Source organism: Centroberyx affinis, unplaced genomic scaffold (genome assembly GCF_046629955.1).
Source record: "Centroberyx affinis isolate AG114_WGS23_722 - 3 ecotype Tasmania unplaced genomic scaffold, CSIRO-AGI_Caff_v1 ptg006085l_1, whole genome shotgun sequence".
Lineage (NCBI taxonomy): Eukaryota > Metazoa > Chordata > Actinopteri > Beryciformes > Berycidae > Centroberyx > Centroberyx affinis.
In genome coordinates this window covers 1-26,534 of record NW_027283096.1, presented here as the reverse complement: position 1 = coordinate 26,534, position 26,534 = coordinate 1, and the positions used below count along the sequence as shown (strand labels likewise).

At 39.1% G+C, this 26,534-nt stretch overlaps 1 protein-coding gene across 1 annotated transcript; it reads left to right on the top strand.

The window, feature by feature from the left end:
- On the top strand, positions 1 to 26,528 carry ctns (cystinosin, lysosomal cystine transporter). Its single transcript, XM_071512094.1, is given in 12 exon segments — positions 1 to 10; positions 9,602 to 9,716; positions 10,555 to 10,633; positions 11,920 to 12,010; positions 14,991 to 15,094; positions 17,036 to 17,173; positions 18,997 to 19,096; positions 20,324 to 20,443; positions 22,967 to 23,137; positions 23,537 to 23,654; positions 25,266 to 25,290; positions 25,292 to 26,528. Coding segments are annotated over 11 exon segments (1,128 nt in total). The 5' UTR covers positions 1 to 10; positions 9,602 to 9,652; the 3' UTR covers positions 25,410 to 26,528.
- The last annotated feature ends 6 nt before the right edge of the window (positions 26,529 to 26,534 follow it).

Sequence of the window (26,534 nt, the reverse complement as noted above, 5' to 3'; positions counted from 1 at the left end):
CCCAGCTGCGGTAAGGAGACAGGTTAATTTTTTTTTATTTTGTTACCGTTTCATATCAAGGCATTTGTCGACACTGTATTGTATGTTTACATAGTGATGTTAATGCTTCTGAGCGCGAATTTCGGATGGTTTGCCAGCTAGTCAGTATAAGTTTGGTTATCATGATGCTGTCGAGTGAGCCGCCTGTTGTGAAGCATATGGGGCACATATGGTTCAAAGTTTGTACCGTTTTGCTACGGTGCAAAATGTTTGCACATAAAACCGTAAAACCTCCTCGAGAACTCACTAACGGCACCGTTTCCTTTTGAACTTCCCGACTTTCCACGAAGTCTCAAACTATGCGTAATTATGTCTACAATAGCCTTCAAATAGTTTCACTTCAGCATTTTAGAAAGTTTCATTAATAGTCCCAGCATGGCTGTATAATACTTGGTTCAATTTCCCAATTTTGCCCGGTTGATGAGAAAAATATTTTCAATAATAGTTCAGAAATCCAATGGAATACTTTTGAATAGGCTACATACATTTCTGCGTGCTGCTACATGACAAATGAAGACCTTTTTCTTTCTTTTTTAACATCTGTTTATTGCTATTTTAATGAACAAACAAACAGTAAGCAGTGTATACAAATTATATAAAATATTACAAAAACAGTACAGAATTTGCATACACAGACACACATAAAAAACAATAAGACACGTGCAGAACATATACAGTAAGTATACAGTATAAATATCAATCAAGGTACCAAGCTGCTTTACATGGTGATTATTGACATCTCACATCAGGTATAACCTAGTTATTGTAGCAAAGAGTTAGAGGATGTTTATTGCCTAGCCTCTACATAATCAATGAAGGGTTGCCAAGTCTTATGGAATTTCTCAATGGAACCTTGTAAAGTGAATCTGAGTTTTTCCAGTTTAAGGTGTTGCATAACATCTTTGATCAACATAGTGTAAGTGGGAGGCTGTGCCTGTTTCCTTTAGTCTTTTTTTATTTTTATTTTTTTTCCCCCACAATTTCTAATAATTACAGACCACCAAATGACAAAGGAAACATACAGAGACCAACATATACATATAGGAGGAGGAAAGAAAGAAAAAAAGGCTAAACACCACAGTACAATTAGAATATAATGTAAGAATTACGAAATTGAATGCAGTCCACACAAATGCCAATGTCAGTTAACACACGTCATGGCCTGCTGAATTAAAGTGTCTAGCTACTGAGGACTTCTCATCCCTGCGATCTCGATAAAATTTCTATGAATTGTTCAGCCCTAGTAGCAGCACACACAATATTGTAGTCCCCTGAGGGGGAGGGTTTATGAGTTAAAAGGTTCCTTCTGTCAGTATTTCATTTTTACATTTTTACTCTCTGTAGACAATCTCTGTTGTCATAACCCTTAGACCCAAAGGGTGTACATAACTCAGCAGCTTGTTCCTCAAATGCATTGTCAGTACTACAAATTCTCTTAATTCTCAGCAACTGACTATAGGGCAATCCGTTCTTAAGACCAGGGGGGTGATAACTATCTTAATAAAAAAAAACTGTTGCCATCAGTTTTCTTTCTGTATATCCTGGTCTTTAACTGTTCTGTTTTGTTTACAAGTACATCTAGAAAAGCCACAGATTCCTGACTATATACTCTAATGAAAATTTTATAGAAGGCATTCTAGAGTTAAATGTACCCGTAAAAATAAAGAAGACATCATCAATAAAGCGGAACCAGCATTTCAACAAAGAGAAGAAAGGATTATTGTGGTACACAAACTCTTCTTCAAATTTGCCCATAAATAACTTGGCATAGTTAGTAGGGCTGTGCAAAAAAATTGATATAGCTGCGTAATGCAGTATTTCTTTCCATGATACTGTATCGATTTTCCAGCACCTCGTATCGATACATTAAAAAAAATTATTGATGTTTTAAACGGATTTAAAATGTCCTTAAATTTCCCTCAAATCCCTTTGAATTAAATAGTTTTGACTCAATTTGTCCGCTGAGTTATCAATATAATGTGATGTACATATTAGACTACCCAGGTGGTACACAGCAAGTTGTAATTTCAGCTCTATTTTTAAATTTTCAGTAAATTATGTAGAGTATTGCAATGTATCGCAATATGTATCGTATCACAATGTATTGTGATACAATCGTATCGTGACTCATGTATCGTGATACGTATCGTATCGTGAGGTCCTTGCCAATACCCAGCCTTAATAGTTAGGAGAACATGGACTTCCCATACTTACACTCTGGCTCTGTAAATAATACGAGTCTTCAAACTGAAAATGGTTCCTGTTGAGAATCAATTTAGCCATATCCATCAAAAATTTGGTAGAGGGAGTAGGGTTTTGTCTCTTATTCAACTAGTAGGTCATAGTCTCTAGACCCTCTGTATGGGGTACATTGGTGTATAAACTAGTGTGACGTCCAGAGTACAAACAGAGTCACTATCCTGAATGTTCTGGAAGAATCTATTTAATTCAAGAAGTCAGTAGTATCTTTCAAGTATGATGGGAGCTGAGACACTCATGTTTTGATGTGTAAGTCAATATACTGAGATAGGTTCAGTCAGAGACTGTGTTCCTGCCACTATAGGGCGCCCAGGCACAGGCTCCACACAGCTCTTGTGAATCTTCAAAAGTGTGTAAAAAAAAAATAGGGCGTACCGGGTGTTCTTGAATCATAAAAGCATATTCATCAGCAAGCGCGGGTTAGCCCGCTGCTAAAGAAACCTACACTCAGCCCATCTCAGGTTGATAATTACAGGCCGGTTTCACTACACACCTTCCTTTCCAAAACACTTGAGCGTGCGGTCTTTAATCAAGTCTCTAAATTCCTTTCTGAGAACCGCCTGTATGATCCTAACCAGTCTGGCTTCAAACGCGGACACTCTACCGAGACTGCGCTCTTGTCTGTAGTGGAAACACTGCAATCAGCTAGAGCTGCCGGTCAGTCCTCTGTCCTACTGCTACTTGACCTATCGGCCGCCTTTGACACGGTTAACCACCAAATCCTCCTCTCCACACTCGCTGAGCTTGGCTTCTCAGGATCTGCTCTCTGCTGGTTTGAGTCCTACCTCTCAGGGAGATCCTTCAGAGTGTCTTGGAGAGGGGAAGTGTCTAAATCCCACTGCTTGTCCACAGGGATACCTCAAGGGTCAGTGCTTGGACCCCTTCTCTTTTCAATATACACCACCTCACTGGGTGCAGTGATCCGCTCACATGGCTTCTCATACCATTCATATGCTGACGACACCCAGCTCCTCCTATCGTTCCCGCCAGACGACCCCACAGTCTCGGCATGGATATCGGCATGCCTCGCCGACATCTCGGCTTGGATGAAGGAACACCACCTTCAGCTTAACTTGTCGAAGACTGAGCTCCTTGTCATCCCAGCCAGTCCCTCTGTACAACAACAGTTCAGTATCCAGCTCGAATCAACTCAGCTCATGCCCACAAAGTCTGCCAGAAACTTGGGTGTCATGATTGATGACCAACTAACCTTCAAGGAGCATGTGGCTTCTGTTGCTCGGTCATGCCGATTTGCTCTGTACAATATCAGGAAGATCAGACCCTACCTGTCTGAGCATGCAGCACAACTCCTGGTACAGGCTCTTGTAATATCACGCCTTGACTACTGCAACTCCTTACTGGCAGGGCTCCCGGCCTGTACTTTCAAACCTCTGCAGGTGATCCAGAACGCGGCGGTGCGTCTGGTCTTCAACCGGCCCAAAAGAGCACATGTCACTCAGCTATTCATATCCCTCCACTGGCTCCCAGTTGCTGCCCGCATCAAGTTCAAGTCCTTGATGCTCGCCTACAAAACAATCTCATGTGTAAGTCGCTTTGGATAAAAGCGTCTGCCAAATGTGAAATTGTAATCTTGGCAGATCAATAGATCATTCACAGCTGTACTCAAAAAAGACTTAACCTCTTGGAGAAACCTCACTGGAGGGTCACAACTTCAAGGTGTATAGAACTTGCTGTTACTCAGTTGTCTTAATATTTCTGTTCTATATGCTTCTTTTTTTGCACAACCACTGCGTCCCCCTTATCTGCATTACGTATCAATATTGCTGTGTCCTTTCTTGCAAGTCGATATTGGAATGGAGTCTTTTTTTTTACTGTTAGTATGAACGAGAGAAGCAACCTCTTGCTCAACCAGCCTACAAAATGTTGCAACAGAATGATTCAGAACAGGCGGGACAAAAACACTTTTAGCTTTCAGTCTCTTCAAGCTCCCCATAGGAGATACAAGCTCAAGCAGCCCAGTCGGTTTGTTGTAAATTAGATGGCGGTTAGGAAATCTAACAAGTTTTCTTCAGGAAGTCTTACACTAACTATGTGCATGTTAAACCTGAAGTGACTTCATTTCGGTATTTTCAAGCATTGCACTACTGAACCCCTTGCATGGCTTTTAAAGCTAGGGTAGGCAATTTATTTTAGAGGCATTTTGGTTATATTTGTTGCAATTCTCTTTACATCCTGACAGCTATCAATAAATCAAATTCTCTGAGAAAAAAAAAGAAAACATCCAGTCTGTGTGGCCGTCCCAGGTCCTGTAATCAGCCCAAAAAAATCTCAGGCATTAACAACCAATCAGGACCACTCTTCCACAAGGAAGCCCTGCCTGTCAATCAAAGCAAAGTCTAGGCATGTCTGTCCTCCAAACTGCAGCGTTTTTCCCACTGCACAAGACCTGTTCATCAGGAAGGAGCCACATTCAGGTCAGTCAACTGGTAGCTACTGTAGCTATGGCTTTGACACTGTGGTAACTAATAGGGATGTATCCGAATACGTTATTCGGGAAAGCACAAATAATGTGATGGAAACAGATATTTCTTCTACCCGAAGTTGCTCGTTATTATTTGGGGGGAAAAAAAGCCATGATTGACATGTAAATAAAGGACTTTATCATTAGAGAGAGAGAGAGAGAGAGAGAGAGAGCTTTGAAGGCACAAAAATTGCATTGCCAATGAATATTAGGTTAGAAAATACAACATTTGCCCGATTTAACGTGACTTCCAGTATAAACCACGCCCACTTCCGGTCTTCTATCCGAATACAGATACAGATAATTTTGTTGGTTATACAGATACAGTATAGTAGCTAACCTATGTGTAAAAAAATAGTTATTTTGCCGGCGAATATTTCAGTAATAACTAGACTGAGCTAGCAGGCCTGTGGTTTGTGTAAAAGGTTTGGAATTTATCAAGTTTGCCCAGATGTAGCGCTCTCTCTCTAATACAGAGTGAATCTAGCTCGTCCTAGGTGTTTCTAACCGTACAGACTAATCTATGCTGACAAAAATGATTTTTTCCGGTGAATGTTTTATTTACAACTAGATTGAGCTGGCAGAACTCTTTCGTATAAAGATGAAACTTCATGTTTATGGTGTACATAGCTGAAAGTAATATGCCACCTACAAAGACTATATTCGTTTTTTCTCCTTCAGGGTGTTGCTGTTGGGCAGCAGTATCCTCCACCTCTTCACTGCAAGCGTTAGCTAATTTTCCCCTGTTGCCACATGCTAACATTTCACTTACCTACGTCATCCTTATTGATTTACAATGTCCCCCAGCTAACATTATGAAAAATGATTGCATTAAATAAATACACTCAAGGGAAGTTGCTTGCTTCTATCTCTGTGGTACACATGAGAGGTAGGCTACGTGTAATTTCACAAAGCACAATGCGCCAATTGTTGCTGAAATTAGGGCTGAACGATTTTGAAGAAATATCTAATTGCGATTATTTTGACTGATATTGCAATTGCGATATGAGTTGCGATATTAGAGGGAATGATCATTTTTACATCATTATTCTCATTTTCATTGAAAAACGTATTCAAATGATTATGGTGTGATTTTTGCGGGGATCTGTACCAAACAAAGATGTTTTCTTAAATCTGTAGAATATGATGTGTAGGCCAGGACATCTCTGCAGCACCACAATATTTAATTTAAAATGGTATTTTGACACACATTTCACCTTTTAACAAATATTGCGCCTCCTGCGATTTGAAAATTGCAGTAGGCCATATTGCGATTTTGATAAAATTTCGATTAATTGTTCAGCCCTAGTTGAAATTAAAACTTTTAGCATTTGTTTTGATATTTAGCTTCACTGTTTCAAAGGTTATGTTACTCCACGCCCCTTTCGAAGAGGAAAACCTGCAAGACGCCGGTCCCTCTTGTATTTGCCAATTTCTTCTTCTTCTTCCTCAGAGGAAAACTGCCTTCCCATGAAATTGCATGAAAATGCACAAAACTTTGCACGCCAACTTCCTCAACATTTGGAGTCAATAGTCCTGATAGTGGCGCTATTTTATCTATTACTAACTTTTTATTCTATTTATTTTTATCTAGTATAGTAGTGTAGTGTAGTATAGTAGTTGTAGTTGTATAGTTTATAGTAGTTGTAGTGTAGTTTTTGTGTGTGTGTATATGTATGTATATGTATGTATATGTATGTATATATATATATATATATATATATATATATATTGTAATTCCGTGTTCTGACTTTTTACCTACTTCATTGTGTCATTTATGTGAATTGCTGCTTCAACACTGTAATTTCCCTTTGGGGATAAATAAAGCTATCCATCTATCTATCCATCTATCCATCCATCCATCCATCCATCCATCTTCATAAAAAATTAGCCGTACATGCTATGGCTTTGCAACTTCCATCAAAATGTAGGCCCAAGTGAGAAGAAACAGTCACACACTTTAAGCTAAAAAAAATGGAGCATCTCTAAACATCAGTTTGTCACTCATGGAGTATTCAACCCTTGTAAAAATACATTACAGACATGTCTTTGTTGTCTAGATAAAGTACACAAAGTCTCAGAATTGTATCTTGAAAACTGAATATTTGACACTACTTTGAAATCTGCCTTTGTATGGATGGACAGATCTTATCATGCACTCTGGTGGTTGCCTGAGTGTGACGTAGGGTTGGGCGGTAATACGGTAATACGGTATCCCGGGGTATTTGAAAATAGCAACGGTGTCCGTTTCATTACCGTCATAAAAAAAATTCTGCTGCCCAATGTGTGCATATATATAATAAATGCCTTAAGAGTGTTTATCCAGCACCACTGTCTGTGTGGTTGAAGATGCTATGAAAGTGATGACAGAACTTTTTGTAAACAATGTAATTTGTCAAATAAATAACCTGTCAAAAAAGACTAACTAGTTAGAAGCGTTCATAATCGCGCGTCATGTGACAGCTTCTCCTCAAAAGGGAGAATTAGAAAAAAAGATGGCGAGCGCAAGCGAGTTGGTCCCTAAAAAGAATGCAACTGCTGCAATTTGGCAGCATTTCAGGTTCCGACTAGGGACGGGCATTTCAAGCAAAAATACTATTCGATATTCACTGGGAACTATTCGACAATTCTTCGAAGATCAACCCCCCCCCCCCCCCCCCCCCACCTGCACAGACGGTGCGAACTAGGCTAGCCATATTGACATTAGCTAGCCAGGCTAACTAGCAAGCTAGGCGGACGTTAGCATAGAGCTAGCAAGCTAAGCCAGCTACCTAGTCTGGCTAAATAGCCCCGAACCGGTCCTTCTCTTGTTTTACGTGCCCATCTCAGAATCAATCACCCGCTAACAGCTGCGAGGATGAACATCTCGTCCAGTTCAAAGCCCCCTGCTGCTGCTGCTGCCCAAGCAGGACCATCCACTACAAATATGTTGTAAATATGTAACGTTTGCTGTTCCGTTTCTGATGTTCAGAGAATAAAACTGGAACATGCATCACGTTTGTCGTTGTGTGATAATCACAGTTGAAGTGCACTGCAGCCACCTTGTGGCGGGAAACGGTATAGCAGCGACTACATAAATTCATCATTTGGAATTGGCAGCTCCCTCCAAGCCCTACAATGTGATTTTTAATCAGACGGTAATACCGTATACCGCGGGAAAATTTGGGGAAGGTTTAACGGTGTCAAAAATTGGATACTGCCCAACCCTAGTGTGACGCCTCCTCTCTTCAAACCACTTCTCAGATTGCTCAACAAGTTCATGACTTGCTGTTGGTGTGAGAAGAAACAGTCACACACTTCAAGCTGGCAGAAATTATGAAGTCCAACACTGTTTTTCTCAAAACTGTAAAACCAGTTAAATCTCCTCCCACATTTTGTAATCTATTAACACCAAACTTGCTACACGGCATCTTCAGACTGTCCCTGACAAATGATCCACACAGATTGTTGAAATATCAAAAATTGAGCCCATAGTGCATCAAAATGTTTTACTGTAAATTGTACTGTAAACAGCTACTGCAAATTCTCACTAAATAAATCTCCAATGTTCATGAAAATAAATCACAAAATTGTGCAGTCATGGTAGAAGTGTGTAAAATTTGTATCTCAAAAATGTAACTTTTTTTTTTAATTATTTGAATTTTGTCATCTAAACTATTTCAGTCAATGGAAATGGAGCATCTCTAAACATCAGTTTGTCACTCATGGAGTATTCAACCCTTGTAAAAATAAATTACAGACATCTCTTTGTCTAGATAAAGTACACAAAGGTTGACAATTTGACACTTTGAAATCTGCCTTTGTATGGATGGACAGATCTTATCATGCACTCTGGTGTTTGCCTGAGTCATAGTGTGACGCCTCCTCTCTTCAAACCACTTCTCAGATTGCCCAACAAGTTCATGACTTGCTGTTGGTGTCAAATGTTATGAGTTTGAGTCCTGGGTGCTGCAGAATAAACATGCTTTCTTTGTTGTTACTTTCTTTTTCATCTTACGCTACATCTGGCCGGCCCCGTCAATGACTGCTTGCAGTCCTATTTGTTTGAGTTTCCTCAACATTTTTCTTGTCTAGAGTGGAACAGTAAAATGTCTTCATATGACAAGGGAGCACAGAAATGGAGGTAAAGAAAAGGATTCCATTGGATTTGTCAACTAATTATTGTAAATATTTTTTTATATGAACCGTTTTAAAATTTTACCAAATAATTCAGAGCAATGCAGTTGCTTTTTAGTGAAATTCTCCAAAATGTTGCTGTGAAATCACTTCAGGTTTATAACACACATAGTTTAAGACTTCCTTAATTAGAATCTGTTTGTACCCAGCTATATAACAGAGCTTTTAAACCCTTATGAGCCTGAAGAGATCAGGCTAGCCAGCTGTGTCCTCTTAAGTCTCTCTTAAAAACTCTCTTTTTAGACTTGCTTTTACTTTGATTTTCTGACTTTTTAACTTCCTCTGTAATGTTACTCCCATACTATGTTCATTATTTATTTGTATATGTTGATTATCTTATTTTATGCCTAATGTGCCTCATTATTTTGTATTTATCTTTTTGTTATACCTCTGTCTTTTATTTCTGTGAAGCACTTTGTAACTATGTTTTGATAAGTGCTATACAAATAACGGTATTATTGTTGTTATTATTATTACCTATGGATGGACAGGCTCTTTATAGCAGTTCTCTTATTGTAGTTCTCTGTTCAGCTCTCCTCTCTCCAGAAGCAGCTGTGCCATCAATATGGTAATTACACAATGTTAATTTGAATGGAATTGCTCTGTCTATATGTTCAGATGCTATGTGTTTCTATGTCCTCCAAGTCAGCAGTATCCATCATTCTGTTGTCCTCTTTGGAGCTGGCAGGACTGGGCATGGTGGAGAAACGGATACTGGCCAGGCTGCTGCTGCTTCTCTGGATGCTGAGCAACACCTCTGGTGACTGACTGACTCTTACACCGGACATTTCACTTGAAATAAATACCTGACTGTAGAGAGCCGGCTACTAGCAGGCCTTCTGATGCCTCTCTGACCGAGTCTTTACCATCAGAGCTCCTAGACTTTAGATTGACCTGCCCGAGTCTGGTTGGCATTTGAAGTTGTCCCAGTCTTTTCCTCAATTGTCCTTTTGCATATTTTACACTTGGCACTACTTTTTATGCCAATTGATGTAAAATCTGTGTGATAATATGTGGTGGAGGCATCTTCATCTAACACTTGACTAGTAACGTTCCCACTCCCAGGCAGCATGCACTCACCAATATGTTACGTCCTCCCCATCAGTTGTTCTGTTGTAAGATGCATATTAAATAGTCTACATGTAAATAAATAAGTCTACATGTAGGCTGATATTGTTAACCAACCAGATGATCAGGTACAACTTCAGGATAACGCTGAAACGATTTGTAGCCTCTGTCTAAAGTAATCAAGTCCCAAGTTTGAGTTCAAGTCCTCGGTGTGCAAGTGTGAGTCCAAGTCTGAGTCATCAATATACAAGTCCAAGCAGATGAAAATTTTCAGGATCAGGATTTGAGTACTACAAAACTGGCCTGAGGTTGCCAAATCTGTAGCATCTTGAATCACTTCTAGAAGGAAAAATCCACCCTAAAACACACAGAACACTGTTAAAAGTTAGTTATTGGTGAGGTAGCGGGTGTCAACTATTAGTTACTAATAGTTGCCTGAATAGCTAACATTATGAGATACTTCCTATGTGTTTGGTCTGAGCGTTGTGTGATGTGTGATGTGATTTTCTCTTTCTGTCTCTATCCACCAGGGTCCAGAGTGTCTCTGCTCGCTCCTGCTGCAGTCACCCTGGAGGAAAACTCTAAAACCAGCCTCACCATCACTTCCAGGTAACCACCAAATTCTCTTCTTTATATTCTCTTATTTATTTATTTATTCATTTATTTATTTATTTATTTATGGTTTATTTGATAGGGACAGATACAATATACATAGACAAACTGAGAACAGCTATCCGATGCAAGTATCATAGTGTTTATAGCGGATGCTAATTTGCAACAGCCGTCCCTAGAAGGGCTTTTGTGAAAATAAGAGATTAAAACAGTGAGGTAAAAAGAAGGTAAACCGAGTACAGCAAGATACAATAGAGCACAAGGTAAAAAAAAAAAAAAAGGAAAGGAAGGAGGAAAAAAAAAAGGTGAACTGAGTACAACAAGATACCATAAAACACACATTTAGTAGTAACATAACTACAGAAAACTGTACTTTGTTGCTGAATTAACCAGGATTTGGTAACTCTCTTAAAAGTGGTGAAGTTTGCAGCAGATTTCAGATCAGGTAGCGAGTTCCAGGACTTTGCTCCTTTCACAGAAAAAGCTGTCTGAGCAAAAGATGTTTTGCAGAATGAAACTTTACAATTGCCACTTGAAGCTGCTCTGGTGGATCTGCTGCAGCTCTGTAGTCTCTTGATATATTTACGGAAAGGCTGAGGAGCAAGTCCATTTAAACATTTAAACATTTAAACACAAGCTTTACATAATGAAAATCAGTTTGCAAGACTTAAAATCTTGTCTTTTCTTTGTCATTTGTTGATTTCCACTTTAATTTTTGGTGTATTTTCATTCATTTTTAGCTTATGTTTTTAGCATATGTTCTACTGCTGTTACCTTTTCACACCTTCATATTTTCATTCATACACTTCTACTTATGTGTCAGTATGTTCCCCCATGCATCTACTGAGCACTGCCTGCTAATGCAGAGGAGCTTAATGGACAGGCCATAACGTCCAGATTTTCCTCTCAGGCTGAGTGATAATTGGTGATGGTGATAAGATGAAACTTTATTTAACTTTTATTTGTGTGTTTAAATAAGAAAAAAAAAAAAACTTTGTTGTAGAAGGTGATTGGACAGGTCATCAAGCACTGGTTGATCAACCAATGGACAACAGTAGAAGACTGTGGTTGCACTAGGCAGCTCCCTGTGTATATGTGTGTATGAATGTGAAGTAGGGCAGGACTGATAAAGAGTAAATATGCTCAGCAAGTCTTCCCTCCATAAATCAAGGATTTGAAGTAAAAATAGATCCTGGTGGCTGTATACATTCCTATAGCTTGCGGCTAATTGGGCTGTCAGGATGTCTGTTTATTCTGAATGGATAATTTCTGTTTTTCTCCAGTTCCCCTGTCAACCAATCATCTGTAATCCAGTTCAATGTGACCTACAGCTCCAAGTCAAACTACACGTCTATCATCACAGTGCCTCAGCAGGTAACACACTGCTCCATCAGGTCCGATAAGAACAAAACCCCTGAAGCCTGTTGCACCAGTTAAACTTGATTTCAGATATAGGCTAGTTGCAGTCATTCACAAAGGCAGAGTTGCCTTATTAAAATGTAAAAGGTTGCACCAACTGAAATGGTTCCAACATAGCCATGTTACAACTTAAAACCTACTCCTACCTCCGACTAGGTGTAAAGTCTCGGTGAAATAGCTGTTTGCATGGCATCAATCTGATAGATAGGAGAATTTGCTGGACGACCCAGATGAACAAGTACAGTGTGGTTTACATTGGAAACCTGAAATTAGATCACTGAACTCATAAAGAACCAAACTACAATTTTAGCTAGATATAAAATAAATAAGGTTCTTCCACCCTATTAGTGGTGGAATAGCCCAACTACACAAACTACTACAGTAGCTTTTACCCTGTTGAAATTAAGGGTTACACTATTTGATGTCACTATTGTATTGTCTGTATTAGTTACAGCTAGTTCTATACAGTATATAGATTTATGTCTGTGGCTGAAGTGGCTATGAGAGAAACTACGAATTAATTCTAATACTTTGTACTAGATAACCTACCCATTTGTTAACGTTTAATGTTAAATTGGCAACGTTTATCCTCTTTGCTTTCGCTATCATGTAAGATAGCTAATGTTGACTTAGGCTACCATTAATTGAGGTAGGAGAAATTGATTTTGGCTCACGTTATTGGCCATGTTATTGCCTTTTACGCTACATTTGCAAACCAGCGTGCCACCATCTTTGTTTTGTTTTGTTTTGTCAGCACTTACGTGAATAATTGATTACTAGGAAGTGTGAGTGCAGTACTGGAATTCAGACTAATTGAGTGTTGGATTTTGAAACTTCTGATGAGATTGAAAGACCCACAGACCAAGTCAGAAATCCAATGCCAAATGCTGTTAGAAGACATGCACTAGTAAGGGATGACTGAACTTTAACATTATAGTCCGTGCATTAGAAATAATAGGTAGTAGGGCTTTCCCGATGCCAACCCATGTGGAAAGTATAGGGTGACCAAATCCAAATGACCAAATTGCAGGACAGGCATGTTGATTTTGCAGGACATTGTGGGACAGTTGAATAATATCCAATAAAAGCTAGGAAACGCATTCACGAGTTATATTCTTTATCATAGTCTGACGTTAAAGATAAAAAAAAACCATATTTTTTTCTGAAGTTTTTCTGAATTTTTTTTTACTTTATTGTTTGTTCCATTTAACATTAGTCCTTTACTACTGTGTGTCAAACTTGGAAAGCGAGTGATAGTAACTGGGGTATTTTCTAGACGGCTAAATAAGGCCAGTGTTGGTTTTAATATACGGTATCAGGCTAAAAAGTTTCCAACTCGTAACATCTTATTTTTCTATGTGTAGCAAGATGTTTTTTACTTTTTACTTTTTATTTATTTATTTTTTCTAAGATAGCAGCTGAAAGTAATGCAGATTTAAGAATTAACATACCTAGTTTCTAACAGGTAGATGCTCATTAGGAATGGCTGCACTCAGCTGCAGACGTCACTAAGCAACACCCCTATTTGAAAAAATATAGAATGTGATGATGTATAAGCACCAGGGCTAACAGCTTTGGCCCTGAGGATTTGGAAGGGCCAAATAATGGGGCTTGAGTTCCTGGACTAGCCCTGTTTTGGCCTAGGCCAACCCAGTGGAAAGGGGTCAGGAACTCTGGAACTAAGTTCAAGCACCAGGTTTGGCTCTCAGTGGAAAGGGGCTATTGAGTGCTTCATCTCCACTTTAAAGGAATAGTTCACCCAAAAATGAAAATTCTGTCATCATCTCCTCACCCTCATGCCAGTTGAAACACAGGTGAAGTTTGTCCATATAACACACAGGGAGGTTGCCAGCACAACTCCATAGCAGCCTTCTCCAAAACAACTGAAGTCAGTGGGGACCAGTTCTTCAGAGTTCCAAAAAGACCTACAGTATATTTACACCATCATTTAGTGCAAATCTTAACTACAGCTGATTGATTTGCAACAAATAATGGTGTATAGGTCTTTCTATTCACAGTGTGATTGTTTGGCTGTTTTTGTTTTGGAACTCTAAAGAACTGGTCCCCATTTACTTCAGTTGTTTTGGAGAAGGCTGCTACCAAGTTGTGCTGGCAACCTCCCTGTGTGTTATATGGACTAACAAATTTCACCTGTTTCATTTGGCATGAGGGTGAGTAGATGATGACAGAATTTTCATTTTTGGGTGAACTATTCCTTTAAGCATACACTATGTTGAGTGATAGTTGGCTCCATGATAACACTTTAGCATACACTATGTTGAGTGATCACTAGGTCACTAGCATTATCCTCAATAAGAAATTGTTTTAAAGTTGCAATTGGTTTTTAGTCCTGCAACAGCAGGGGCTCTATGGATGGTATTGTCGGTCTGTCGGTAAATATTAATATAGCTGATGTTGCCAGGTTTATTTTTGGAACTATTTCAGGTGAGCAACCATGTGTTCATCTGCTGTGCAGTGAGTTTTAGCTGTACACAGTCTCCCATCACCCACCATCTGAACTTCCTGTTTAAACAAAACAAGTCAAGCTCCAAGAAAGTATTCCTGCAAGTTCAAAACATGTCTGCTATCAATCAACATGGAGTATGCTAAAGTGTTGGCAAGGAGTCTCCTATCATCTCTCAACATACTGTATGCTAGAATTAGCATGAAGCCTACTATCAGTCATTGTGTATGCTTAAGTGTTAGCATGGAGCACCAGAGCCAATGATATACTGGGGACACATGGATGATTTTAGTATGTATTCGTGCATTCATTTGCTCGGACAAATCGGAAAAATCTATTTCCTACCTTTTAAATTTTACGTCTTCCAAAGTTGGATGATTAAGTCAGAAATGGGAAAGTTTAACAAAAACTTGTTGTGTTCCTTTTTAATGACTAAAATGTGACTGCAAATCTTGGGTGTGTGTTCTTCAGGTGTTGTTGCCAGCAGAGGCGAACTCTGTCAGTTTCGAGGTGGCGGCCCACCATGTCGGTCAGGTGACCACTTACCTGTCTAGCAACAACACAGACATCGACAGGTAGGTTGTCAGTATAGAAACGGCACTGATGCCTTTTGTCGGTTGGTATGTCTGGTCACCTGTAGCTCCATTCTCCATTTATCTTTTCAGCACTTTTTCCCATTCATTCATTCATCCATTCCTCTGTCCATCCACCCCTCCCTCCTTCCATCCATCCAGCTTCCGAATAAGAATTACTTTATGAATCATTAAGTAAACTGTCTAATGTTGTAAAATAACACAACCTAGCTTATCAGGAAACCAAGGAACTCGAAATGAATCCACGACCCCTTTTGAATTGTAGAGAAATGTGAAATGGAAAAAGGAATCTGCCAATACAACTGCAGTAAAAACTAGCGTCAGCAGGAGCAGTAACTTACAGTCCATCAGCTGGCCTATAAAGGTTACTACCACAGCCATTTCAGACATGGTAGTTCAATAAGGACCTAATGGAAATACTAGAGGCTCTTACACACATCAGCACATGGACATGCTGGGTCTTCTGGCAAGCAGAAAAAGTACTATACCTATCAGTCTACATATACTTGGGATGTCCCAAGTCAATATCAAAGATCGGAATCTGACCCGACCAAGACGTATTTTGACTGATGGGTATCGGCTACATGGCACTAGGGCTGGGCGATATGGACCAAAAATCATATCTCGGTATTTTTAGGCTGAATGGCGATACACGATATATATCTCGGTATTTTCTACGACGTGGGCTAAATGTTCAGTTGAACCAGGAAAAGACAACACTTATGCCATATCACGATATTACGATATCCAAAATCTAAGACGATATCTAGTCTCATATCACGATATCGATATAATATTGATATATCGCCCAGCCCTACATGGCACCCAATCAACTCTCGCTGCGAGGAAACAAGGTTCTAGAGGGGGGATCAGAAACCGGCTGAGGAGGCGGGATGTCGTCATTCTCTCCTAGGGCTGGGCGATATGATTGAAATCAATATCACGATAATCATAAGGATTTTTTACAATATTGATATATATCATGATATGGCTCACTTATACAAAATCACGTTAATTAGTCAAATCAACGTTCATCCCATTGAACTGAATGGTAATGTTACGTGTGATGTCAAACAAAACTGAAATTTTCAAATAATATTCCTATCATACCTCGAGTTTTTAAATAAAATTTGCTTATCAGTTTAGACAGCGTGTTTTGTCATGGTATCCCAGAATCACCATATTGTCACAATATGATTCCATTGCAAGACGATAAACTATCATATTGAATTATCGCCCAGCCCTACTCTCTCCCAGTGATGTGTATGGCTGGGTAGTGGCAAGGACCTCACGATACCATACGTATCACAATACATGGGTCACGATACAATTGTATCATGATACATTGCGATACGATACATATTGCGATACATTGCAATACTCTACATAATTTACTGAAAATTTAAAAATAGAGCTGAAAGTACAACTTGCTGTGTACCACCTGGGTAGTCTAATATGTACATCACATTATATTGATAACTCAGTGGATAAATTGAGTCAAAACTATTTAATTCGAAGGGATTTGAGGGAAATTTAAGGACATTTTAAATCTGTTTAAAACATGAATAATTTTTTTAATGTATCGATACGAGGGGCTGGAAAATCGATACAGTATAATGGAAAAAAATATTGCAATACTCAGCTGTATCGATTTTTTGGCACAGCCCTAGTGATGTGTGAGTATCAGCACAACAATAATTAATGAATGCATTGCAAGATATACTTGGATTGCGTTAGAATAGAGCATGATTCTTATGATCTCTTTGTAATTGCAGATGGTGGAGAAATTTTCACTAGTTACCATCATCATATGGCCCGCCCTTACATATGATGTTGCAGCTACCTGGGGCAGCAATATAGTGCCTATAGTACAAGCAGGATAAACTCTTTCTGTCCATGGTACTTAACCTCTCTCTCCTCCAGTCTGACCACCAGGATCCGCTTCATGGTTATCCATAGCAACGCTCTGTCAGTAATCAATCAAGTGATTGGATGGATTTACTTTGTGGCCTGGTCGATCTCCTTCTATCCACAAGCCTGGGAAAACTGGAGAAGGAAAAGGTAGTTGACCTGTCTGTCTGTCTGTCCGTCAATGCTTTCACTCTAAGTTGTTTTTTCGTTTGCATTTTTGCATGTCCAATTGAACTAAATAGAACTGTTAACTAAGACAAATGCAAAATGGCTGCAGATGGGAGTTTTGACATCAAACTTCAGCAAAAGACACCCTGCCTTGATGGGAAGTCGTAACTCTGACATTTCCATCCAATGATTTTGGATCTCAGAGCTTTTTAAGGTTCATGATGGTCATTTATCACATTCTAGATCAGTGGTTCTCAAAGTGGGTTTCCATGGGTCCTTGAGGGGGTTCCAGGGGTCCTTGGAGGGTTCTAGGGGTTCTGTAGCAAAATGGGAACTAGTTTAATTTCACTATAATTCACTAGAAATAATCCCAGTTAGAGAATGCATAAGAATGACTATTCTAATAACAGGTTTATCTCTCACCTGATAAAGTGTAGATAGTTCTATACTGTTTATAGGAACACACCAATTCAATAATAAACTGGCTAAGAAAATCACCTTTTTTTAAGTCATTGGCAAATAAACACTCAAATTGGTACAACTAAGATTTGTTTTAACTTCTTTCCCACTGCTGGGAACTGCCGGCAGTCCTTACAGAAGAGGATGGTGCTGTTTTTTCCTCCCCTTGGACTGGTCCCCAACCAGTCCATCTTCCACCCTCCACTGAGTTTTAATTTTTATTGATGCAATGGTTTGTGTTTTGGTTGGCATTTTCCTCTGCTGCTGGCTGCATGGTGCCAACATTTTCAATTGCTTCAGGCTGCATACTCTGTTGTTTTTTGATCAACAAGCACTTATTTTTTAATAGGCTGCGACCAGCTTGGCGCTTTGAGAAGGTGCGGTGGTCACATCACATGTTTTCGTTTCAGTCTGTGGCTTCAATGAGGATCCTGAACTCATGGCAATAATCGCAATAAAAATGTTACTTTAGGATATATATTCATTTATAGGCACACAGCTGGCAAGACAGATAAAACTAAGCTACAAAGCAATTGAACCCAGTGGAAAAAAAAAGGCACAGCCTAAAAACCCAGCGAAAAATCACATAATCAAATATTTGGGACTGATCGATGGATTGACTTATGCTATATGTCATATATCATGGGCATTTTATGAACTTTCAAGGGCATTTTTTCCTGAGCCCTCGTTAATTTCTGACCTTGGTACCTAATCAACTAAACTAAAATCTTCCCTTAGGAGTCCCTGGGAGTAAATCTGATCAAATAGGGGTCTGTAGTCTAATGTGGGTCTATATGTGGGTCTGTGACATGGAAACCTTTGAGAACCACTGCTATAGATATCTATGACAGGTAGCTCTCGCAGTTTGCTGGGCCCTGATCCTCTTGAGGGGGCCACTGCACATTAACAACCTGTACTGGATCTGGAGCAACATTTACTAGCTCCATTTAAGACTGCTGTAAAGATGGAAGGTACTAATGACTGCTGAGCTCAGTTCTTCTGTCATGCCAGTCATCAGACCAACACATGATCACTGCATCACGGGAAAGGGCAAATTCATAACTGAACTCATCAAAGAATATTGGACTTAGATACACAGTTATGTAGAATTACAGTCTTAAGGTTCATAATGGCTGTAAACTCTTGTAGGTCAAACAATCAGTTAAGAGGGAACAGTGGTCCTAATTGCTCCCTAGTGGGATTTATCTTTTTAGATAATGACTTTGAAATAAGTTTCTGGTGATTTCTGCTTGATTTTTGCTCTCCATTATAATGATGAAAATGACAAAATCAGATTTGGACTCACACAAATTACTTTACTTACTAACATGTTGTGTTTTTTGCAGTGTTGTAGGTCTGAACTTTGACTTCCTGGCTCTGAATTTAACTGGCTTCATCGCCTACAGTGTCTTCAATATAGGGCTGTTCTGGGTGCCTTATATAAAGGTAACTTGATGCCATAATCAACTCAGTCACACATAACCATATTAGTTGATGGCTACACAAAAGGGCTCTTCTAGGTCGTTATATTACGGTCCAGACAAAATTGACATGAATCATTTAGATTTGCATAAAAGCACCAAATTGTTATATACTGTATGCAGAGTTGGATGCCCTCAACATTTTAATTTGAGCCATTGCAAAAAACGTAAATGGAAATTGCAATTTTAAAAGAGGGGAACATTGAGAACAGATAAGATAACTGTTATTGTTATTATTAATAGGTCGTAAGTGGAAGAAGTCATTTTGCGTCATTTTGTATGCCATAGATTTAGCCTATCAACCATTTGGTGTGTAGTTCAATGCCTATGGAAAATGTGAGAGGGGTTTTTGAAAAATGCCAAACACTTGTGAACGGATACCCGCAAGATATACTAGATTTTATTCCAGGGGTTAAAACACATCCACTAGCATTGACTTTGTGCATTTTGATGTTTTTAGTTTCTCTTAATATTGACTGTTGTAGTCCCCTTTCCCAAACGATTAGCATTTTGCTAGCAACATTTGCTGTAACAGGTAATTGAATGACAACCAATTCACAAAGGTGATGTTAGTTGTTGTATTTTATTTAATGGAACAAAACACAGTATAGCTAGTAAGGCTCTCTGTAGAACATTTTTGGCATTTTTCTTGTAAATCCCATTCATATTTTAAAAGGGATTTTGGGCTAAACACCAAATGGCAGAATAGCTCATTTTACATTGCCTCACTATAGTCAGGTTTTTAGTAAAACAGCAGCAGCCTCCAGAAGACAGGAAATTGGTTCTGTTCTCTATGTGGTTTAGGGCTGCAACTAACGATTATTTTCATTGTCGATTAATCTGTCGATTATTTTCTCGATTAATCGATTAGTTGTTTGGTCTATAAAATGTCAGAAAATGGTGAAAAATGTGGATCAGTGTTTCCCAAAGCCCAAGATGACGTCCTCAAATGTCTTGTTTTGTCCACAACCCAAAGATATTCAGTTTACTGTCATAGAGGAGTAAAGAAACCAGAAAATATTCACATTTAAGAAGCTGGAATCAGAGAATTTTGACTTCTTTTTCTTAAAATCGATTAATCGATTATCAAAATAGTTGGCGATTAATTTAATAGTTAACAACTAATCGATTAATCGTTGCAGCTCTAATGTGGTTCTCTATTAAGGTGTTGTGTTCTGTGTTTGTCCTGTAGGAGGAGTTTCTGAAGAGAAACCCTAATGGAGTTAACCCTGTCAACGCCAATGATGTCTTCTTCAGTCTCCATGCTGTTCTACTCTGTTTGGTCTACATTTGTCAGGCTGCTATATACGAGGTGCGTGTGTGTGTGTGTGTGTGTGTGTGTGTAACCCCAGAACTACACAGCATGCTTTCCGTTTGCTTATCTGAACTTGTTGCAGAAGTTGTTAAGCTGCTACACCAGCTTCGTTATTGTTCCGTCCGTGGTCTGCCCGTTGTGTTCCACGTATCTAGGGTTTTACCTACGGGTGAGTGAACACAGTTATCTAGTCTTGCTTATTGTTCCATAAACAACTCAAGTTGTACCCTGAGGAACATTAATGTACCATATTGGAATACTTATGTCACTTTTTTTGAGAGTGATAGCCTGATATTCAGACTGAATGGCCATTTCGTTTCCATTCCATTATTCAGGCTGACATTGCCTCCATGTTAGCCGTTTTCTGTGTGGGGGGTTGTTGATTTTCCCGGAACCAATCACTACTGACTGACGTTACTGATGTTATTTTTCAGGTACACTGATGCTGGGCGTATTTACTAACTTTACCAAGAATATTGGTCGTTTTTGACAAAAAATGTAATAATAATAATATTATAACAAATATTATTCTGCCGAAACGCCAATGAAAAACCGTTGCACGAACGGTTCAGACTTTAGTCCCACCCATAAAGGCGCTGATTGGCCCAATCATTTTTCTGATCGAGAAATCACTGTTGAATAGAGTGTAGAGTGTAGGAAGCTTCTCAGCGGCTATCCGTGGATAACCAACATTTATTTAAGCAACATTGATTCATGTATCCTCTATTTTGTTAACTGGCATGGTGATAAATGACTACAATAAACAAAATATTGGTATTTGTTAGGGCTGGGCAATATATCGATATTATATCGATATCGTGATATGAGACTAGATATCATCTTAGATTTTGGATATCGTAATATCGTGATATGGCATAAGTGTTGTCTTCTCCTGGTTTTAAAGGCTGCATTACAATAAAGTGATGTCATTTTCTGAACTTCTGAACCAGACTGTTCTAGCTGTTCTATTATTTGCCTTTACCCACTTAGTCATTATATCCACATTACTTATGATTATTTATCAAAAATCTCATTGTGTAAATATTTTGTGAAAGCATCAATAGTCATCCCTACAATATTGTCGCAATATCGATATCGAGGTATTTGGTCAAAAATATTGTGATATTTGATTTTGTCCATATCGCCCAGCCCTACTTCCAACTGAACATTTAGCCCACTTCGTAGAAAATACCGAGATATATATTGTGTATCGCCATTCAGCCTAAAAATACTGAGATATGATTTTTGGTCCATATCGCCCAGCCCTAGCATTTGTATACATTTATATGGCTAAAATAGGGAACAGACGGATGCGTAGTCTGTCAAAAATAGAATTTGTGCGTATCTCCAGAGTTGTGGCTCCGATCCGGCTCCGTCAGCAGATCCGTCAAGGTGCTGCATACACAGCCAGTGCAGCAGGTTGCATTGAAGTCACTGGCTGCGTATCTGATCTGACCCTTGCGACCCAAACGGACGGAACAGAAACGCAACCGGTGTAGCTAAGCCGTAAGTGGTAAATGTGTGCAAGTGTGAAGTAGGAAAGGTTTTGAGAGGGTGAATGTTTACACAGCATCTAGTTTGGTGATTTTGGACCTATATATAATTTGCCTCTTACATACCTGTAATACTTGGACCCACAGACAAGATTGTTTCCTGAGTCAGCTAACGGTTAAAACAGCGAGCTCCTGTTGCTAATGGGGTATGTCAAAATATATATATATTAAAAAAAAAACAGTCTGTGAAAACAGTATGGTGACAACCAATGTATTTATATCCACGGCCCAGAAAGCAGCAGCACCGCACCATTTTCACTCAGTGGAGTGGTCTTCTACCAAACTGTACCTGGCTCCATGTGCAGTTGTTTGCAATCTGACCTGACCATCCGCAAAAAACTAGATCACACCGCCTCTTACCCCACAGCAGTCCATGCTGCGGCAGAAAAAAATACTTCTGTGATTTCCTGATTAGTGGAAGTGTGCGCAATGGTGGAACTGTGTCATGATATCAGAGCTAATTTTAATTTATGTACTTTTCAACTTTTCCATTTAACTCTCGACACCCCTGTGGAGCCTACAAATGGCTTTTTTGAAGATTTTTTGTCATACCCATCTAGGGACAAAAATTGCAAATTAGCTGAGGCTATAAATGTTATGTGACATCATACTATTTTTTTTTTTTTTTTTTAAATGTGGATGGATGGATCTATGGATCTGTCCCTATTCAAAAAGCTACTCGATTACAGTAATGAGAGTAAATGTAATTTGTTACTTCCATCTTTGCCAATAGGGCATAAATATCATCAGCATATTTTCAACCAACTCTTTTGTGTTGCATACATTTAAAGTTGTACACGTGTGAGTATGTAATCCTATTGTGTGTTTTTGTATGTGAATGCACATGCCCAGTGCATGTGAGACGGTATCCGTGAATGTGTGTGTGTGTGTGTGTGTGTGTGTGTGTGTGTGTGTGTGTGTGTGTGTGTGTGTGTGTGTGTAATGCTCTCTCTCCTTTCTTGTCCAGAGGGGAGGTCAGAAGGTTTCCCGGATGGCCATGGTCTTGTTGCTGATTGGCTGGACATTTGCGTTGGTCAGCCTATTTGTAGCGGTAGCCAATAAGATCACCTGGTTGGATTACCTCTACTATTTCTCCTACATTAAACTAGCAGTCACTCTGGTCAAATATGTACCACAGGTAGGCAATACACACACATACAGAATACACTGTCACACAGATTAAATATAAATCATAATTATATAGTTAATCAGAAATAATGCAATTAGATTGATTCCATATTCACTGTAGAAATGATCAAGACTACACTGGTTGTCTATGGGAAGCCTTTAACCCAAATCTAATGAGACATTTTGATCTGATTACACAAGTATCAATATGCATTATTATCATTATTAGTAGTTGTTGTTGTTGTTGTTGTTATTAGTATCATATGGGTTTAACACTAGCAGCTAGTTCACTTCAGAGTTAAATGTTGTATTTTATTATATTGTGCATTTGTGTGTTCTTGACCATATGAATTACCAACATCAGAAGCTTACAGTATCAGTAATTGAATGGTGTGTATGTGTTGTCTAGGTCTATATGAACTACAGAAGACAGAGCACTGAAGGTTGGAGTATTGGCAACGTGTTGCTGGACTTCACTGGGGGAATCCTCAGCATTCTGCAGATGCTCCTACAGTCTTACAACAACGGTAACAACACATTGACTAATACTGTATTTTACTCGATTCACTCATGGGGAAAAAGCCATGAATCTCTGTGTAATTCAAGATTTTTCAGAATTTGAAGGGCATTTTTCATGTGATAAAATGTCAATAGAGGTTTTGTGTCACAAATCTCTCATCAAGCAGATCTGGCTCAATCATAGAGGTCCATTGGAGACTTGGCTTTGAGTTAATAATGTCTAAATACATAACAACCAGGGTAGAAAAAGAGAGGTGCCTGAAAAAGATTGTTGTGGTGTGGCTGTAGGTCCATTCAGTAACATTAGTAAAAGTGAATAGTCCGACAAGTTAGATTTGTTTCCAAATGTAGGTTACTATGTCCAACTGTAGGTTACCCTACTCTCTACTCCAAAACACTCTGAGTTGTAGCTTAAGAGTCAGCTCAGTTAACCTGAACAAACTTAACTAGCTAATTTACCGAAGCAACCAAAGTTAATGTTAACATGCAACTACTAGCCACTACTAACGCTAGCTTCTACTAGATACTTTAGCTACTGTGTAAATCAGATGTGGTAACATGGTGATGGTTAGCTGACCAGATACTATGGTTAGCTAGCTAACAAGCTGACATTATCCTAAATACAAAATCAATCAGATGTATCAATGATGAAATGATCAGTTCCAATTTCAGTTTCAATTAAACATCTACTACAGTGGTTCTCAACGCGGGGTCCGAGGACCACCAGGGGTCCTTGAGGGAGTTCCAGGGGGTCCCCAGCATCTTGATGAATTGTTAAACTTCTCCATTATTTCATTTACAACAAGTTAACACAATTAGAGAATGTCTGAATTAGAGGAATGACTATTTGAGTCATAGTTTCACTGTTATCTCTACCTGCTATACAGATAGTTGTGGAATTCTGGACAAAATCATATCTAACAATAAAAATATTCTCAGATTTGGGTCTGAGAGACCTTTGAGAGAGAATTTTGGCGGTGTAGCACAGTGATTCTCAACCTTTTTCATATCAAGGACCCTAATTCAGTCCACATTACAGCCACGGACCCCAATTTGATGAGATTTTATTTTGTCTCTTGAACCCAAATCTGAGAACATTTTTTTTTTTGTTGGATATGATTTTGTTCAGAATTCCATGACTGTCTGTGTTGCAGATAGATAACAGAGAAACTATGATCAAAGTCATTCTTCTACATGCTATAATTGTGTTAACTTCTTGTAAATGAAATAATGGTGAATTTGAACAATTCATTAGTTTGCTGGGGACCCCCTGGAACCCCCTCAAGGACCCCTGGTGGTCCCCGGACCTCACGTTGAGAACCACTGGTGTAGCACATAACAAAATGTATACAGTATATTCATGTATACATTTCCCAAGGAAAATGTGGTATATTTGCGCATTTCCTGGTTAATGTGACTGGAAAACGCAAGTAAGAAAAGTGCAAGGCTCTCTCATAGTCCTTAAGTCCCCTGCTGACCACATATCTCTCTCTCTCTCTCTCTCTCTCTCTCTCTCTCTCTCTCTCTCTCTCTCTCTCTCTCTCTCTCTCTCTCTCTCTCTCTCTCTCTCTCTCTCTCTCACTCTCACTCTCACACTCTCTCTCTCTCTTTCTATACAGATGAATGGAAGTTGATATTTGGTGACTACTAAGTTTGGCCTGGGTTTGTTCTCCGTAGTGTTTGACGTCCTCTTCATGGTTCAGCACTACTGTCTGTATAGACATTCATCACAGTATGAACCTGTTGGAGGCCAGGACCAATGACAGACACATCACTGTCTGGATAGCCGCACTACAGCATATGAAGTTGTAACACACATGCGTACACACACTAGGGCTTGCATGACCGCTGATTTTCACCACTCACGTATCTGAATAAAAGTTGACCAATCTTTCATTTGCAACATGGTTGGAAGTATGATTTGTTGCACCAGAAGACTGTAGTATAGATTTAAAACACATGATTGATTTCTTCACCGTTGCCTTCTTTGAGATTTGGAGAAATATCTCAAAACCCACAACTGCTCCTACAGCAGCCATTCAATACATTGGCATTTTGGTTGTTGAGATCAATATTAACGCTTTAGGTCATAGGAACGTCTGCTTCTCTTGTCTTCTCTGTTCTTAACTGACTGTTCAGTCCACTTAAAGGTGCTACGTGTATCATTTTGAGACACTGGTATAATTACCATAAACAAACAAGACCATCTCTGAGAAGCTTGTATACTGTATTTTCCATCTTGTGCCAACGGGTCAGATTTAGCAAGAAATCTGCTCCACTGCTTTATGGCACAAGGGGAGACTCCTTGCAGCACAAAGAGGAAGAGGGTGCTGTTCTTCATTTAAGTTGAACTGCATAGCTTCAGCTTGATGTTAACTTACCTGGTCAGAATGCATATTGTCTGTTATCAAGGCTGTTATCGCCTCTCATCCTTCTCCTTGCTCTTCATAACAAACTGAACGACGCCAGGGAGGGAGGGAGACAAGCAGCAACATTCCCTTTGTGACAGGAAGCATTGGGGTTTATGGGAAATGTGTTAATTTTGAGAAATGCAGTTATTTTTTTTGTATAAAATCTAATGCAAAATATTAGATTTCCACATATTTTCTTTGTTACTGTGTAGGCAATTAGTCAGCAAATCCCAAGACACTGCCTACTGGTCTTACTGGTTGGTTTACAGTGCAACCCCTAACACTAACACACACACACACACACACACACACACACACACTCACAGGTAACACTTTACAAGAAGCATTAACTAACCCTTAATTAACAGTTAACTAATGTGTCTGGTAATCATTTACTAATGGTGTTCATGTTAACCAAGGTATTTATTTACACATTATTTAATAGTCATCTTTATAAACTATTAAATTTAACATGAA